At 43.6% G+C, this 18994-nt stretch overlaps 3 protein-coding genes across 8 annotated transcripts in view; 1 reads left to right on the top strand and 2 right to left on the bottom strand.

Moving 5' to 3' along the window:
- The window catches only part of sntb1 (syntrophin, basic 1), a 44519-nt gene extending 40321 nt beyond the window's left edge, over positions 1-4198 (bottom strand). The window contains exon 1 of the mRNA XM_086218842.1: positions 3508-4198. Coding sequence (XP_086074968.1) covers positions 3508-4024 — 517 coding nt within the window. The 5' untranslated portion in view covers positions 4025-4198. The remainder of the gene's footprint in view (positions 1-3507) is intronic.
- A 4647-nt stretch (positions 4199-8845) lies between these two features.
- Positions 8846-13214, top strand: LOC147253585 (E3 ubiquitin-protein ligase TRIM21-like). 6 transcript variants are annotated; one of them, XR_015118562.1, is made up of 3 exons: positions 8846-8953; positions 9213-9328; positions 13071-13214. XR_015118562.1 is itself a non-coding variant. In XM_086218836.1 (3 exons), the coding sequence occupies exon 3, from the start codon at positions 9900-9902 to the stop codon at positions 11736-11738; it is 1839 nt and encodes a 612-aa protein (XP_086074962.1). In that variant the 5' UTR covers positions 8846-8953; positions 9213-9328; positions 9898-9899; the 3' UTR covers positions 11739-12259. The 6 variants fall into 6 exon arrangements, 5 of the variants coding, with proteins under 5 accessions (XP_086074962.1, XP_086074964.1, XP_086074963.1 ...); XM_086218836.1 differs by lacking the exon at positions 13071-13214 and adding an exon at positions 9898-12259; XM_086218838.1 differs by lacking the exon at positions 13071-13214 and adding an exon at positions 9898-12259 and having other exon boundaries at positions 8856-8953; positions 9288-9328.
- A 1439-nt stretch (positions 13215-14653) lies between these two features.
- Positions 14654-18138, bottom strand: LOC147253584 (CCN family member 3-like). Its single transcript, XM_086218841.1, has 5 exons — positions 17869-18138; positions 17294-17522; positions 16837-17091; positions 16207-16427; positions 14654-16076 (listed from the first exon to the last, which is right to left on the bottom strand). The coding sequence occupies exons 1-5, from the start codon at positions 17923-17925 to the stop codon at positions 15783-15785; spliced, it is 1056 nt and encodes a 351-aa protein (XP_086074967.1). The 5' UTR covers positions 17926-18138; the 3' UTR covers positions 14654-15782.
- Positions 18139-18994: the final 856 nt, after the last annotated feature.

The following is an 18994-nucleotide window of genomic DNA, read 5'->3' as shown; positions in this document are numbered from 1 at the left end:
CGAAAAACAATCCCAATCTTGAGAGAAGTTCCAATCTTCGCTTACTTTCTCACCTCATTACGTTTATATCAACATGTCACAGGAAAGAAACATTCCAAATGACAGGACCCCAAAGCAGACAAACGGAATTTAGCCAATACCCACTTTGATTTAGTCATTTTTCACATCTACCGATACTCAGTACGAATAGGGCCTTTTCTAGTGAAGGTGATAAAACTGACCGTTGGCCAAGCAAACGAAGACCAGTCAATCACAGCACAGCAGAGGTCCATCAAGCGGTCACTGTGGTGCTCCTTTGACTTCCATTATCAAGCTGGATTTGTTGACTTTGGTAAGTTACGTTTAAACTTTTTGCCTGGGGAACTTGTAGCAGTGACACTCGTTCAAACCAAGACCAATTGTCAGCTGTGGATAGAGCTATGTGGGCATCCTCTAATCCAGCTAAAAGATCAACAGGCTCAGCTTTGTCTGCGCCAAAGTAAATCATTACTTTTCTGCAGGACTGGGCTGACACACTGCTGACATTTATACACATCAGTACTCTATCATAGTTACTGTATTTAGCCAATGCTAGCTGACTTACTACTGCATGTATGGTTTCATAGGCCTACTGCTTTTGCTTCTTCATGACTGTACTAGTGAACAGAGGCTTTCCCAGGTCAGTAGGAACAGCGTTGCTCCCTAAGGTCACTGTCCTCTGTCTCACTAGTCTCCGTGAGCCGTAGGCTTCAGCTTCTGTCTTTATTTAACACGATTTTGTTGCACAGTCAGTTTGACATCCTGAAGACCCTTCTGTCTGACATAGATTTTTTGTTTTGTTTTACTGAAACCTATTTCTCAACGGGGTGCTGTTAGTCAGTTAGTTAGTTAGTTACTTTAAGCTAAGCTTGTACTGATAGCTTGACGGACCCAGCAACGGTAACTAAGCGGGGTTGGTGTTGGCTAAGGCTCATATAGGCTGTGGGCCTGGTTAGCTCATCGAACAGTCTTTGTGTGCGAATGTTTAATCACAGTCGAACCAGCCCAACACTCAACCTTCAAAATGGTGTTTCCTGTGGTTGCTATGAGCAACACTGCAGCAGAACCTTGATTGATTGCCACAGGAAAAATTCACATCTCTGTAAAACCGCACGCTGAGCTGCAGAACAGAGTTCAGCAGAGTCAGTCTCTTGCTTAGGGACACCTGAGCAAAGTGGATGCTCTCTGGCATAAGGGCTTGAACTACCACTCTTTGGTTGGAGAGCAGTTGGAACTCCTTCCAGCCTGCATTAGATGGAAGATGGCAGTCGTCTATTTTAGCTGCACTTTCTCCATCTTTGAGTGCTGAGGAACACACAGATGCAGACGCTACACACAGGCATGCACACTCCTCTCCCATGTGACGTGTACATCCTCTCAACAGCTGAATCAGATGTTTCCTCCTGATCATCACGTAACAGCGTCTTTCAGCAGATGGCAACCAGGCAGAAATATAATATCACTGATTACATGATTGTACATGCTTCATTCTATGTTAATGTCCCCAGAGATCCACTGACAAGCACATTCCCCCCCAACTGATCCCGGGACAGTGCTATTTTCATTTACCCTGAAGATAACCGTGATCATTAGGACACGTTCTTGGTGTCCCTCGTTAGCTCTCCTTCTGCCCCCCCCCCCCATCTCTCCATTAAATTCCCATTTCAGCTCCACCCCCCTCCCGTCTCTCTCGGCTGCGCTCCCTCTTTCTTATCTCAGTAAGTTTTGCTTTTCCCTCTGTAGTTAAGTACCCCTGGGAAGGAACATCATCGTGTGTGTGTGTGTGTGTGTGTGTGTGTGTGTGTGTGTGTGTGTGTGTGTGTGTGTGTGTGTGTAAGAGAGATTGCGGGTGGGGGGGCACTTTGCTCAAGAGTCCTCACAGGAGCAGGAGTAAAAACTCAGAAGTGGGCACTTGTATGACATAGTTTCCGGTGTGTGTGTGTGTGTGTGTGTGTGTGTGTGTGTGTGTCAGCCATCAGGCCAATTTCCAATCACACTTCTGGCAGGACACAACTGCACACGTGAATAAAAGCACGTGAGCAACGACGTGAGACACGCCAGGGGACAAGTAGACCTGGATCTGCTCGAGTGGCCTTGAAAAAAAGGGGGAGAAAGGGAAACATTCTGAGTTTGATCTAGCATGTTACTCCCATGGAAACACTAATTGCATAATAAGAAAAACAATAATAATTTTTTAGAAATCTTCCCTGTTTCTCAAGCAGCCAGCCAGTCAGCTGCTTCCCAACTACAGCATAAACCAAGAATGTGCTGATGATAGATTCATTGCATAAACAGATTTGCAGTCTTTTCTTCTCATTCTCCAAATAAACATAAATGTTTATGTATAAGGATACAAATTGACTTCTATTTGTTGTCCTATATTTAAGACTCCCTGAATTGCTTTGTCATTTGATACAGATTTAAATGAACGTGAATTATACAGGCTGCTGCCATACAAATACCAGCCCCCCCCCCCAGCTTTTGCTATTCATCAGAACTTCCTTTATCATATGGAAAATAAAACAAATCCTTTAAAAGAGACTGTCATTCACACACGCACGCGCACACGGGGGCTTGCTGCTTTTCATTCAGTTCATCTAATCAGAGAGTGATTTATAAGCTACGTGGGACGCTAAGTGAATGCAATTAACTGACAGGTAAAAGAGCAGAGCTGCACGTCTTTTTATGCACTGGTCCAGGATTGAGAAACGCAACAACAGTTTAAGAAATGTGTGCTTAAAAATTGAATTCCCTGGAGGCAGGTTCACAAAATAAAGTCCAGAGGTCACATGAAGAGTCATCCATATTAGGCTGAGATTTCCTAAAACTTGGGAGAAGTCCTGCGCATGTCCTGTGTGGTCGGAGTTCAACTTCTAGCTCGCTACTGATGATGTACAATGCATGAAGCACTGATTTATGCTATAATAAAAGCTAGTTTAAATGAATGATCATCCCACATCACTCACACACACACACACACACACACACACACACACACACATCCAACCCAACACTTATCCTAAACTGAACCTAAACCCAACTCTAATCTTAACCCAAAAATCAAGTCTGAACCCCAAAACTGCCCTTTAAACAGGTTAGGGTTAAGATAAGGACTAGGGCTTGGGTTGGGCTTTCCACATGAATGGAAGTGAATATAATGTCCTAATAAGGATAGCTGCACAACTTGTGTGTGTGTGTGTGTGTGTTTTAAACCCACATTTTGGTTGGCGCTCACTTTCTGAGACCAATTAATCCCTCACCTTAACCTGGTACTAACCTCAATTAACTCCAGCCTTCACCAGAGACTCATATACAGGTGCTGCACTAGAGCCGGTCCCTATAAGGTAAGTGTTTATACCAGAAAAGGTCTCCAATAGGCTAAAATGATCAGGTACACAAACACACACACACAGAATTCAACATCAACCACTTGGGAGCACCTGACCCATCACCTCCTCTCCTCCTCCTCCCATCCCAGCCCCGCCCTACCTTCCAGGGTCACCTCTCTTCCGGCCCGTTTCAGCGCCTGCACTGCCTCGTCGTGGGTCGCGTCCCGCAGGTTCATACCGTTCACTGACAGGATGGCGTCCCCGACGTATAGAGCTTGGGTCTGATCTGCTGCAAGCCCCTTGAATATCTTGCTGATGAGTATGGGCATTTTATTCTCCTTGCCCCCCTTGATGCTGATCCCGAGCCCCCCGACCTCCTGCTTGGTCACCTTGACGCACCTCTTTTTGTTAGCGATCGCCTCCGGTACTCGCTCCGGTAGGTCCGTGAAGGCGGTGCGCACAGTTTGGGGGCCGTTGTTGGAGTTGTTGTTGTCCAGGTAGGATCCGTTGGTGACGCCGTTGGAGTTCAAGCTGCTCTCCTCGCAGCTCAACGTGAGCGCCTCCTCGTTCAAGTTGATGAAAACTTTGTGCCACCGCTCCCGCACCAAAACCTCCACACAGCCACTTTTCTGCACTCCGGAGGAGCCCGAAACTTCACTCGCTATTACCACCGCCATCTTTGGAGCATTTCATTAAAATGACATGTGATTTGGTGGCCAGCCAGTACACATCCACTTCCACGAGCTCCCCCCTCACACCGGGATGGACTTTGCCCCCGGCAGCAAAGTTTGTGTGCGGGACCTGTCAAGCGTCCCGTCCAACCAGCCGGAGCCTCCTAGCGCACGCTGCCCTCCGCTCCGCTCCGCCCGCCACTCAACCCCTCTGCTGGGTGGAGTTTGCCCCCCCCCCCCCCCCCCCCCGTCTACCAACCCTACCTCCAGATCCTGCCTCCACTGAAGGTGTTCATATCACACCTCCTGAGCGCTGGAGACTGGAGTGAAATAAATGGCAGAAAGAAATCAAATCTTCCAGGGAGTTGAAAACATTCAGAGCACTGACACAGAAGCCACGAGGGTTGAAGAGTCGCCCTCACAGCTCCTGTAAGTCACTCTGGATGTTTCCCCTCTTCTACGTTGAGGTGAATAGAACAATTTACACAGATATCGGCGAGGTTTGTGTGTTTTATAATGAAATTATTTTATACAATGTTGGGGGTGGGGGGAGATGTCCAGTCGCACTTGACCGCGTTCACGTCAAAACAGTGAGGTCGGTTACGCGCCTTCAGGAATGCGCCTTTGCCGGTTTTGCTTCAAAAGACACAAAGAAGGAGCTCTTGTCATAAAGAGAGCTCCAGCCGAGCCTGTCTCTCTATCATCGGAGTTATGCCACGTCCTCATGCCTCGTCAGCCCGTATGAGGGGCTGACAGGGATGCGGTGGGGGTGCGGACCCCCCGTGGAGCAGACACTTAACAAGAGGCGATGACATCAAACTAAAGACCACCAAGCGGCTGCTGCGACTTCAGCGAAGGCTCGAGTTCCTCCAGAATTAATGCTGCTCAACTCTATAGCGACCGACCAGCATTTTCCTCACTAAATAGTGAATTTGCATTTTCTTTGAGGCTGTTGGATGAGGGACGCTGTCAAGGCATCTTTTGGCGAAGTGAGACACCTACTGGTGATTATTGGAACTGAAGCTCTCCTGTCTGCTTGCCTAGGAATTAAGACGAATAGTTTAAAATGAAGGAACAACTTCATACACTTGATTGAGTGCAATCTCTAGAGTGAAAAAACATTATAAGATAGAAGTTTATATTACAGTAAGAACAATTTTCGTGTTTACAGAGCATTAGTGTTGAACTGTTTTATTCATCCTGATGATTTATTATGCTTATTTTGATTCCACATCCTACTTATTGGTTCTACATATTTTGCTTTGATCTTTAAATATGATCATCAAAATGGATATCTTTATTTTTTGTGAAGGACAGTTAGTTAATATATCCTTACTTTTTCTCTCAGAGCACATTAATATTATTGTAGTCGTTCCTATGATTCTAATGAAGGTGTTCGGGTAAATCAGTCTCACAGAACAGGAGCACTTGAATCAACATGCATGCATGTAAGTACTCTCGGGAAGAATGTTTGAATAATCGCTACTGAAAGTGTAAAGGTTGCAAATTTTGACTTTGAGAAAGCAGCTTAACAGGTTTGTTTTGAATCTATAAAGACTCTGCTTTATATTTATATGAATGTGGTACTTTGACTGTAGAATATCGATGAATAGTAGCTGTCAGCTTTGGATGACGCCGCACATTCGATTCTGTTGTATCAATGGGAAAATTCCTCCTAATCGTCACTGCTGGGGTTGAAATATCACCTGCAAGCTGGCTTGTGTGGCTCAGGGAGGATTTTCTGTGGCAGCTCCCTCAGAGTGACCCTTTTCATATCACACACTTCTGTGGCAGCAGTGGGGCTTAAAAAAAAGAAAAGAAAAGAAAAGTCGGATCAATGCACAGCCCAGGGTTCAACAAGCATATGATCTGCAACTTTTTTTTTGGTTTCATAAGGAAAAAGTTATATCAGATTGTGTGAATGGTGAAATTGCAGCATGCACATACACACACACGCGCACACACACACACACACACACACACAACTTGTCAACTCTTCCTCTGCAGGGAATTGACCATACATGACAGCGAATCTCAATAGCAACAATAATTATTTATTCTACATCTCTACCTTTTTTTGGGGGAATCCCCCCCCCCCACACACACACACATACATACAAAAAACCCCACAAAAAAAACTGCTGTAAAAACCAAACCATGCGCTCACTTAAATGCTGCATCCCTAGAAAGCAGGAGAGTGCAGCCGTGAGGGGCTCTCTCCCATCAGCTGCTCTCCCAAGATGAACGGAGTCACGTTGGGTGTTGCTAGTTTCACCTCCATGTGCTGTTTTCTGTTCTTGACAAGTCAAAATGGCCGCTGTGACGGTAATGACCCACAGGTCCATGTAGCTCACTGTGATTGATTCTGGCCCAGTATCAGCTGGGATTTGGCTCCAGTCCCATATAAACCTACAAAGGATCCGCAGTAAAAGCAACGAATGGATCGGGTGAAATATGAGCAGAAAAAAATGTAATGCAAATTTCATTGTATGTGCGGCCATTAATCAAACAGCACAATAACAAGCTTCCTCACTCAGCCGCCCTCTTAAACCACAATGGTTCATTACTACTGAACTGCGCCAAAGAGCTTTTTTTTTACTTTATTTTGAGACAAGAAATTCTAATAATATTTGGTTTAATGAGGCACGGGAGCTACAATTGATTTTTACTTTTATATGGAAATGAGCAGATTAAACGTACATTCTTTGTTGTGGTAATGACCTTCGAAACCAACAAACAAATGAGGAGAGAATGCAAATCTTATTAAAGGTATTTAAAGGGTGGTAATGAATCTTTTTTTTACTCCCTGTTCAGCCTGCTGCAGAGAACGGAGGATGACACTCAACCACACCTTCGCTCCTCGGTTTATGTACCAACCAGCCTCCTGTGGTCATTAAAGTAGCAGAATGTCACGTTCACTGGCTTTTTAGAAGAAACACTGCAACAGGGGATTCACTGACGTGGAAGGAAATATGAGAGTGGTTAACAGATGACCTCATTTCCTTTTGAGTAAACACTGCAAAACCGTCATATCTCTCTCTCTCTCTCACACACTCTTTTTTTTCCTTTCCCAGCCTTTATAACGTTCTTCTGCCTTTGTAGAAACCAAGAAAGACCGTAGGAGCGTGTCAGTTTTTTGTTTTCTTGTGATAACAGGACAGTATTTTTGATGTAACCAGCTACCCTGCTTTTTTTTTAAACAAGATAAATCAACAAAGCTCGTTATCTTGAGATAATGAGACAATAAACTTGATGACTCAACATATCAGGACAACTAACTCTTTACTACAAGATGATAACTGCCCATGATCACGTTGTGGAGGTATCATTGTTTCAAACTTTTCTTGGGCATACATACATTCCTGCTTTTCTCTCATCAGCCCTTCTTCCCATCCACTCCTCTCCACCTTCCCTCAACGCCCTTTTGTGGACTTTCCATCCTTTCTCCTCATCTTATTATTTCCTTGCTTCTGTTGCTCTCTGCTTTTAATTCCAACTGCATTTACAAGCAAAGAACATAAAGAGAAAAGGAGGATTATCATAAGAGTTTCGATCAGCAGCAACGTGAGTCGAAGCAACGAGAGAGTCTGTGGCTTCTCTCATTACATTTTAAAGAAAAAGACAAGATCGTCATAGTTGCAAGAATTATCTGCTGCTGATGGCGTGCAAAATAGGTCAAACAGGAGAGAGTCCTTTCTTTCAACACGTGAAGCAGCGGAGCTCAGAGGTCTGTGACACAGACGGACAGAACCACTCAGTCACGGCGATCCAGTCGGCCGGCGGGGACTTGAAAACACGACATTTGTTTCAGTGACGCTTCAACATAATCACGGATTCATAGATGCATTTATCATTGCAACACTGAATTATTTTACTTTTACGGAGAAATATCATGGTTGCATATCACGACTACATCAGGTTGTGACGGAGCGAGTCCAAGCGTGTATCTATAATTAGCTTCAGCATCTCCTTGTCAAGATCCCCACGGGTCAGTAAAGCTCACTAAGCAGAGTCCAGCTGGTTGTTGGGGAAAATATGTAGAATATTAAAACGATGGCTGTAAGCAGCACGGTGGTGCAGTGGTCAGCACTGTTGCCTCAAAGCAAGAAGGTTTCGGGTTCGAGTCCCAGGGTTCCAGCGGATATTCCACCCCCGCGACCCTCAACAGAAGGAAGCGTAAGACAATGGAGGGATGGATGGGGTTGACATCAGGGTTAAGAGTACAGCCTCAGGTTCTGGCAGAGAAGGTTATTATTAGTAACTGAGGCATTGACGTGATCCTGAACGAAACATTGGCGACCTCTGCAGGACAAAGCAGACTCAAAACGTGAATACTACGAACAACAACACAGAGGGAAGTGATGGTTATAATGTCGATAGAAAAATCAGTAATGGCTTCAGTAGTTAAAAAATGTTTCCAGTAAAAGAACAGTAATCCTAATAATGCCTCACATTCCATATAAAAGCAGAACACGCACTCATCAAGTAGAATGTTATATTTCTGTCTCTCCTTGCTTGAATAAAAAGGACACAACCCTGAAAATAATATCATCATGGAAGCTTTCCCATTTCAGGAAAGTGAAAATTAACCCTTTATCAGCCCAGCGTTTCCAAACTATCCAGGATTAATGAGGCACTGATCTCAGTGATGGCTCTGGTTTACAAAACAGACCAACTAAAAGTTACTCAAGCTTGGGTTTGCTCAAAAAACACATAGAATTTCAGTATCATTATCATCATTATTATTTGATCAGATTCATCCATTCACGGGTTAATATTGAGCAGAAAAAGAGGAACAGGGGTGGAACCATTGCATCATTTGCAGGGAAATGAAACTGATTGTTGCCATACTGCTGAACTCTTGGCAACTGTAAACAGAAGCTCTGTTTAAAGAGAGGAGAGAGGGACATCTACATCCAAGGCGTTGAAGCGAAGGTAAAACTTTGCTCTTACTGTGTAGAACAGTGTCATCGAACATTCATCCATATGACAAGTAAATAACATGTTCTCGTTCTTGTTCATAACTACAGATGCAGCAGCAACTGGTTGTTATTCATGACTTTGTTTACTTTTCACTAGTTAACCAGTATTTACTCATCACACTCCTGTGTGCTGCTCATGTTTAGGATCATAGTGACATCAGGAAGTATCTAATATAAAATCTGTTTTGTGTGGAATTATTTTTGTCGTGTAGAAATAGAGAAACGCCCTCCGGTAAAGGAACAACACAACTTTTGTGGAACTTCACTCATTTAACCTTCCTCTCCAGAGCCAGAGCCAGAAGATCGATACCCTTCATACATGATACAGGTACAACCAGCAGCGGTGGACTAGCCAACAACAGATGACTTTTACAATATGAAATGAGTTATATCAACGTCCTGAACGTCTTTTGGTTTAACAATCAAAACCTTTACAAACGATTTAACTATCAATGGTCAATGGTTTAACAAATGAATTCATATTTTAAACATGAGTCCAGCTTGACGTAAGCATTTACCATGTTGAGGATGTTGATTCATGCATATCAGCATCTGGTTGTAGCAGGATGAGACTCGTGTTTTTTAATGTCCCTGAACTTCAACCCATCCCCTCTGTACACAGACGTGACTCTTTTCACATGTTTGGTTTTGCACCTGGCCAAAGTTGCATTGACCGAGGCATTAAAAGTCACGATGAATCACGATGGGAGTTACATAAACAGTGTTCAGACTCTTTTTTTTCCCCCATCATTAAATGAACACATCTCCTAAAAAGTTGGCATGTTCCTAAAAGTATTGCATAATATTTCCATTTCAAAATAAGATCACTTAAATCATTTTTGAAATGATGAAAGATCTTAAACCTGTTGAGTACAGCCCTCCTCTTTACCTCTGTAGACATGAGTTCCCTGTCTGAGGATAACTTCCTGTGTGCCATCTGTCTGGATCTCATGAGCGAGCCTGTGTCTCTTCCATGTGGGCACAACTTCTGCAAGGCTTGCATCAACCAACACTGGAAGGACAAAGATCTCTGTCAATGTCCTCTGTGCAACGAGAAGTTCACCAGAGGGCTCAAACTTCATGTGAACACTGCATACAGGGACATTGTGGAGAACTTTAAGAAAAATCAAGTGAAAAATCTGTCACCGGTCAAAGAAGGAGAGGTGCCATGCGACCACTGCCTTGGCACCAAGTTGAAAGCCGTGAAAACCTGTTTGGTCTGTTTGAGCTGTTATTGTGAAATACACTTGGAGCCTCACCAGAGACATACTGCCTTGATGAGTCACAAACTGACTGATCCTGTGAAGAGGCTGTCGAACCAGATATGCAAGAAACATCGACGTCTTTTAAAGTATTTCTGCAGAGATGACCTGACATCCTTTTGTGAGCTGTGTAGACAACACCAGGCACATAATACGGCCCCCTTAGAGGAAGAGTATGAGGAGAAGAGGGCTCAGCTGGAGAGGAACAAGGTAGAAGTGGAGGAGATGATACAAGAGAGAAAAAAGAAGGCTCAGGAACTAGAAGAAGCAGCGCAAATCAAGAGGAGAGATAGTGACGAGGCCATAGCAAATACTGCTCAGACCTTTGCCAACTTAGTTGCCTCGGCTCAGAGGCCGCTGGTTAAGCTGCTTCAGACGATCGAAGCAAAGCAAACAGCAGCCGACAGAAAGACTGACATGTTGGTCAAAGAGCTGAAAGAGGAAATCACTGAGCTCCAGAGGAGAAGAACTAATCTGGACAACATGTCAAACATCAAAGATCACCTCAAGCTCATCAAGAACGTCGCATCCTTTTCCACCCCACGGACCAAGAACTGGTCTGACATCAGCAACCAAACCAGTCAGCACTGTGAGGAGGCAGTGAGGAGAGCTCTGGACCAGCTGGTGGATGCATTCATCAAAGACATGCAGCAGGCTGGTGGGGATTTCAGGGTGTGCTGCAGTAAAGTACTTGCTGATGAATCAGTGGAGGAATCTTTCGAGACAGTCACCGATCTCGAGAGCCTCCCAGATGGCATCAGGCTGGATATCATCCGGCGGCAGTACTCAGTGGACATGACCTTTGACCCCTGCACCTCCAACGACCTGCTCCTCTTTTCAGAGGATGCGAAAAAAGTGCGAACGTCTCACATTTGGTGGTTTGAAAACGTGCGACACAAATTCAACAGATACGCTTACGTCCTGGGGAACAAGGGCTTTTCTAGAGGGAGGTTCTACTACGAAGTTGAGGCCAGATTGAAGACCGGCTGGGATTTAGGGATTGTCAAAGCGTCGGTGCGAGGGATGAAGAAATTCACACCGAACTTCAGGAATGGAAATTGCTGGATCATCAGATTGAGGAATAACACTCAATTCAAGGCTCTGGATTACAACCCCGTCTCCCTCCCCCTGACAAGGAAACCTGAGCGAGTCGGAGTGTTCGTGGATTATGAGAAGAAATCGGTGTCGTTTTATGATGTGGATGCTGCCTCTCTAATCTACTCTTTTACTGGCTGCTCATTTAATCTAGAGGAAATCTTCCCATTCTTTAGCCCCGGTCCTGCTGATGATGGTTTAAACGACACCCCTCTGGTGCTGTCACCCGCCCCCCCAGCCAAGGAGCAGACACAAAAACCCCAAACCCAGAACACAAACGTACAGGAACAGCCTCCATTAAACTATACTATACTCACCATTATTCTCTTTGTGTTCAGCATTTTTATTTCCAAGGTGATGGGTGAGGACAGCTCAGGTTGAGAGGAGCTCCTTCCAATATAATTGCTTTTTGATGTCAAGCTACGTTTGTACATTTTATCTGTTAGTATCTGGGAATTTTTTTTGTACGCAAATACCCTTTAATGTCATGAAGTATAAAATGAATATGCTTACAAAAACTGAAATAGCAGTCATAGTGGTGGATGTACTTGCATGGAGAGACTAAACCAGTTCCTCCGTCCTGTTGCTATCTAATCTGCCAACAGGAAAATACATTACTTCATCAAAATTTGGTCTAAAGAAGCAGTTGCTTCCTATTCCACCTCATGCCTCTTTGCATGTTTGTTTACTTTGAAATCTTATGTTACAGCATTGTTTAATTTTTTTTGCAAATTGGTTGAAACAACATTAAAAAAATGTGTAATTCACAAACAGAAATCCTGAAAATATCAAGAAAATATTTAGTGAAATGACAGTTTTGGAAATGTAACTATGCATTCGAATGTTTCAGTAATTGGGATTGTTTTTGTTTGATGTAAATAAATAAAAGATATATTTTGAAAGTTGCAGCGTAATGTTTTTGTCTTCTTTATTTCAAACTCCATAAACAATCTGTACATTTAGCACATGAAAACGGCTCATAATGACCTGATATGTAGTGACGAATGGTATCGGATAAGGCCATTTTAAAGTTCACCACTAGAGGGAGCAGTCTACACACTCCTCATCAACACAGTTTTTCTCAGTCGCTTTGGTGCATTTCTCACATCACTATTAACATTTGCAAAACATTTAGTGCATTCCTCAGAGCAGTTAGTACAAACTGCAAAACCTGATGGTAACCTGCAAAAGTGAGTCAGCTTAAAATGAATCGTTAATTCCTCAAAAGCAAGTATTCATGTCTGTCATCAAAATAATAATAATTAAAAAAAGAGTCCTGACACTATTGCTTATGAGCAAGACAGTCAAATGGCTTTGCCATGTTTTCATCATGACAGTTTACTCTCTCTGTGTTTTCCAATGCAAAAAAGTCAGATCTTGGTGACACTGCCTGAAAACACTCAGGACAGCACCATTTGAAAACTACAGTCAAGTTACACATTACTGTATTTAGTGAGGTAACTGAGTACAAGACACATATGTATGTTTCACCTATTTACTGCATATGCTCTTTGCAATTCTACAGCACTGTGAAAAAAAAACCCACACACAGTCACTTAATTTAGAACAAACATAAGAAATACCATCACAAATGTAAACAATGTAACAGTACATGTTACTGTAAACTGAACATAAATTATTCCTGGACATCCACACGTTCCTGTCTGGTCACATATTTTCATCAACATCACACCGGATGTCTTCCCTTGCAAGGCATCGAGGAAAGCGTCTCCAAGAGTGGCCAATCCACCCTCTGCTGGACTCCACTGTGATGTCATCACATGCAGCATCCATGGCTGCTAGCAGGGCCATTTGGGCATGTGGACACCGGTCACAAACTTTCCACCAGGCAGGGAAAAAAATCTTCTACTGGATTGAGGAATGGGGAGTAGGGGGGGAGGGGGGGGATTCAACCACCATCCTGCCATTCACTGCAAACCACTCTCTGACCAGATGTGAGTGGTGAAAACTCACATCATCCCACACGACATCATCCTTGATCAGATGGCCTCCAGTAAGACCCCTCTCATTCTCAGGGACTATGGTTCTGTAAAGAGTGTCTAGAAAAGTAAGAAGTAAGAATAAAGACTTTTAAAGGCAGCAAGAAACTTTCTGGAACCTTCATTTTTAAATTCAGAAGTTTACCAAGAATGGGAGAAAATTAGACACGTCATCTATCCTGAAATCCAGTTGGACATTTCATACTTGTCCATCTGATAATTGTTGACATATTTATTTCTCTCCAACAACTATTAAGCTCACAGAGGTAAATAAGGAAAAGTCAAGATACAGTCAATGTTGCTGGTCGTTTTGCAACCATGACTGTTTCTTTGTGCCAAAAAACTGAAATGAAATAGGAATAATTCACTGGTATTTGTTGCTGTTTATCTGAGAACAACCTTCACCTCTTTTAGTTCTATTTCTTAAAGTTTTTACCTCTCAGATGACTCTATTCTCAGCACACAACGTTTAAAGTGAATCAGCACACCCACGCACGCACACACACACACACACACACAAACACACACACACACTCATGCACACAGAAACCACCACCGACCCAAACGACATTGACTCAAACGATACTGTTGAGCTGAGGCTTCCACTGGTGGAGCTGTTTATAGAAGCAGAGCCCTCCAGCAGGTGATATCAGGCATTTCCACTGTGACCTCAGAGGTCAGGGTCAGAGAGAGAGGTCAAAATGTTACCACCCACCATCAGTGGGCTTCCGATGGGTTTGCTGGGTTTGCGATATAAATATCGCTGACTGGGAGACCACTACCTCTGAGGCATGTTAGCTTATTCAGGGTTATAAAACAGTCTCGAATCTTTCATCTGGTTTCTTGTATCACAGCTAAGAGAAGAAGAGACACGTCAGCAGCACTGATGAGCACAGAGCAGTCGTATTGCTAGTAAGATAGCTCTTAACACACCTTTCACAGACCTAAAACCTACATAACACACCCATGAAAGTATAGTTTATAACATGAGGGTGTGATGTAGGTCAACTCATCAGACAGCACAAACCTACTGAACATTCCTCCAGGAGAACTGCTCCACCCCCCCACCCCCCCCCCCACCCTAAGTCTTACCTCCTGCACTTTTTGAGCAGCTTTTGTTTTTATTTGAAGACATCACTCTTGGACTTTATCAAATCAAGTCAGAGTAAAACTACAGGTCCTCATCTCCTGCATCAACCCTCCTGCGGCTTGACAGTATTTCTAGCTTCATCATCAGTGACTCCAAAAAGTGGACACTTCGGTACAAAAAATACATTTATTTTCAAATGTTGAGTATTGCAGTGTTATTCAGACAGACACAAGCACTGAAGAGCAGTTTAAGAAGTAAGAAAAGCAATATGGAATCCATGTCGCTACTGATTAAAACTGTGTATTAGATACACACTCAAAACAAAGACATACAGCAAGTATTTACAAAACTTTTGTCATTCTAAATTAGGGGATTTTCATATTCACTACATTAAACCTTGAAGACCATCCATATCATTTTGTTTATTTATTGATTTTAAAAACATTTCATGAAAAGTAGGACCAAGTCAAGTCATTTTGCAGAGAAGTTTAAGCTTTTTAGGTTTTGCTTGAAAGATTTTAGTGGATATTAACAATTGTAAATGATGTTGCCGGTCTTAAATTAAGGGATTACAGAAAAAACAGAATCATTTTATACATCTGCATTCATGGACACGATACTTTAAGCAATTGGGTTGGGTTTCAGGTAAATGTTAGAAATGACACAACGTCACAATGATGACCTCTACAGCCAAGGTTGAGATTTTTTTATGGACCGGGTCGTTGTAGACAGTCCAGTTATTTCAAAAATGTGTCCCACACTTGGAAAATACCCACTGCTCTAAAAGTAGAAAGTAGAAGCATAAGGTTTGACCCCCATTTTTCTCCTGCTGTCTGCGTATGACTTTTAAAAAGATGCAAAACTGTATTTTTTTTCACAGTTATAACACTGATATTATAACAGTCCTGCATGTCTGCTCTGCTGACTGAACATTCGTCGACCTCTTGAATAAAGTCTGCTTTGATCAGGTACACTTTAAATGATCTCCAGAGGAGGAGAGAATCAATATTTTGAAGGGTTTAAGTGCTTTGATTCAAATAAGTCATAAAAAAGACGGCGCTCATTTGCCCACAGAAGCTTACACGACTAGATCTCAACCAGGAGGGGGCGATAGGGAGTGATTCTCTACTATTTCAGTCCGAAACAAGGACTGTCATGACTACGACTACAAGCGTGACTCAGACGTACTGGACTGGATCGGTTATAGTGTGACATATTCTATTCATCTAAAAATTAGAGTTGATGCAACTCATTGTTTGGAGAATGCTTTCGTCCCACAACCCAAGACACAGTCTCCAGTTTGAATTTATAAGTCACTGTCCCCTATGACATCACCTATGACCTCATACCGCTATACCCCAGCTCTGACGGCTGCCACACAGTGTTGTCCCGTGGGCAGTGGCTGTGGCAAGCACAGGTCAGGATCACCATGACGGGCCTCCTGGTGGTTTTACCGTTGGCACACGTGAACTCCACCAGGGCGGTCTTGGTTCTGTGGGGAGTGCAGCAGCGGCCGTCTGTGCAGGAGCCACAGTAGCGAGGCTTATAGGCCTGGACGCTGGTGCAGTTCTTGTAGGAGAGGTGGATTGCTGTGTTGCTCCTCACCATCCTCTGGCACTTACTGCCCCTCTAGAGAGAGGAAGAGACAGTCAGTTCCTGGGTGAATTCATGGGGACACTTCTTGAGGAAAAACAAAAAATGACAGCATCATTTTATTAAGATAAAACAAATACAGAACCCCACACATCCCAAATCCTACCTTGGGCGTAAGTTGCGTCTGGTCCTGCTGATCGTCACAGGGCCTGATCATGCACAGTCTGCTCTGCTTCACCATCTCACAGCGTCGGTTCATATTGGTGACTCTGGTGGACACCCCCATCCCACAGGTTCGAGAACAGGCGCCCCACTCTGTGGTCTGCTCAATACAATTCAGGCTTGGGTCCCAGCCGTCAAAACTCACAGTTTCCTCCTGACGATAGGCTGCAAGAGCACACGGGAAGCACAGAGGAGAAGAAGTGACCATCTGCATCATCGTCACAGTTTCAAAAATGAAGTGCGTTGTTCATTGAAAACCTGATTAAAAAAACTGAGAGGTTCCTCATTTATTTCTCACTTCTCACCAATCCTCTGCAACCCGTTCAGTTTCATTAGCTTTTTCAGTTTTTTCCTGACATTCCTGACGCGCTTCCTGCCATGTGATCCATCACATCACTGTTTGACATTTCAGATTGAGGTGACAACATGGCCTGTTTCCTCTGCATCCCTTCCTGACAGGTCAGAGGAATGTACTTAACCTTTTAACTTTTTGTCTCACACTGCAGTGGCAGCGACGTCAGACAGGGACGGTTGATTGTGTGTATGTTTCCTAAATCTAATCCCCTCTACTCACCTGCCATGGCAAAGCCGCCCAGCGCTCTGGTTTCAGCCTGCGGCTCACACACCCACTTCTCGCAGCACTCTCCCGGTATCTGGACTCTCCGTGGCCGAGGGCAGTCTGGTCCAGGCAGCATGACGTCGACATTGCAGCGAGGAACACAGGCGATCTGTCCATCTCTGCAGATACACTGATATTTACAGCTGGGGAAGAAGGTCTGGCCGTTCTGGTAGACGGAACCATCCAAAATACAGACATCTCCCTCGTGAGCTGTAGGACAGAGGAGGGAACGGAGACGGAATGATTTGCTTTTTTGCTTAAAAAAGCACTCATTTATTGAAGTAGAATCCTTAAATTTATATCTCTTGGCAGTTTCAATCAGACAGGGAATTCCTGCTTGTGCAAAAAAAACAAAAAAAAGAACAGATGCACGCAAAGTCGTACAAAATATTTTCATCATAAAGCAACTCACCAGCACAGATGCCAGTCCTCTTGTGGACGTCGGCCGTGTAGTCACACTGCAGCCCTTTACGCGTGTCACAGGGGTTCATGTCAGAGCAGACCTGCCCTTTCTGACGAGCACACACCAAACAGCAGGCACAGTCGTCCAGGATCAGGGGCACCCCAGGGAGACACATCGGGGGCTCCTTAGGACACTGGCATCTCTGAGGACACATCTGGGACCAGACTACCGTAAACACCTGATTGGAAAAGAACATGAATATTGGCGCTATATGATTTTTTTTGGGGGGGGGGGGGGGCGGAATCACATGATTTAAAAGTATTCAACATTTTGACCGCAGATGTAAAAAAAATAAATAAATGAATAAAAATTTGAATAGCGGAATATCAAACTATGACTTGACCAAATAGGATTAGCATCAAATTTACAACACATTTATTGGAAAATTAATACAACTTTTAAAAGTGATTTAAACATTCATTTCCGTTCAGGAAAAGAGTTTAAACGATAACGTTTGAAACTCCCGTCGCATTTGAGAAATCAACAAAAAAATGTAAAAAAAATAGTGTTGTTTTAATGCCTACCTGTGCTGTAAAGCAGAGGACAAAAAGAGCTCTCTCACAAAGACCAGCTGTCCTCATTTTGTGTTGATCAGAATCAAAAAATATATGCAGTCTAGAAATTATGCAGTTGTCTTCTCTGGAGCTTCTCTCGGGTTGAATTTTCCCTCCTCTCTTGATGAGCGGTAGCAGAAGGTTGTACTCTCTTTGTCGTTCAGGCTGAGGACTCAGGAGGGGAGGATCTTATATAGCTGAGCTGTCCTGCTGTCTCCATGACGACAAACAAGAAGGAATGTTAGTGAGAACGCCCAGAGAGTTAGAGGAGGACACGTTTGTGACATGCTGTGAAAATGGTTATCACAGAGATCCGCTCGGCCTTTAATCATCACCAAAAAAATGTTTAGGGTGTTCATTTTACAACGGCTTCTTAGGTAAAATAACAATAATGAGAGTAATAAGAATTATGTGTCAGTTATGGATTCTCTTTCTTGAACACATCTACTTTTTGAGGGATTCCTTCTCTGAGTGCAGGATGTTCATGTTGTGACAAGGGGATTCCCTTAAGTCAAAGTGATAGTGGGGGCCGACCTTTTGACCTTTATCCTCGAACCCTTCGTGGGAGGTCACAGTGGAAAACCATGTTATCCCCAGGAGGGGCTTTACTGCTTCCTTAAATAGCTTCACAGTGGAAACTTTGGATCATCTTTAGCTTGTATCAGTGGGGGTCTGACACGGTGGTCGACACATCTGGTTGATGTGTTGCGCTTTGTTCCGTCCAGAGGTATGAGGATGGATTTGGCGATTGAGTCGATGCTGAGAGAAGCCTTTTCGAAATCTTTCATGTCTGGTGAAAAAGGTAGTGTCTGCTTTTCCATAAACACATATAAACCTCATTAAAGCTGCTCTCATTCTAATTTTTACAATAAATCCAAGGCCTAGGGATAAACTACTCATGTTACTATGGAGGTACTTGTACTTTTAAGAGTACAGGGCACTTTTAAAGTCATATTTTCGCATTACAGTTGCATAGAAAATAATCCATCCACTATGGCTGGTGGGTTCATGTTTGAATCGATGGGGGGAAGTGGGGTTCTGTTGGTGCGCTGGTCTGATTAACTAAATCCAGGTTCATCCTCGAGTCCTCGTCTGC

The sequence above is a fragment of the Aulostomus chinensis genome, chromosome 11 (genome assembly GCF_037954235.1).
Source record: "Aulostomus chinensis isolate RoL2024-O1b breed Wild chromosome 11, RoL_Achi_v1.0, whole genome shotgun sequence".
Lineage (NCBI taxonomy): Eukaryota > Metazoa > Chordata > Actinopteri > Syngnathiformes > Aulostomidae > Aulostomus > Aulostomus chinensis.
This window is presented reverse-complemented; position numbering and strand designations above follow the sequence as displayed.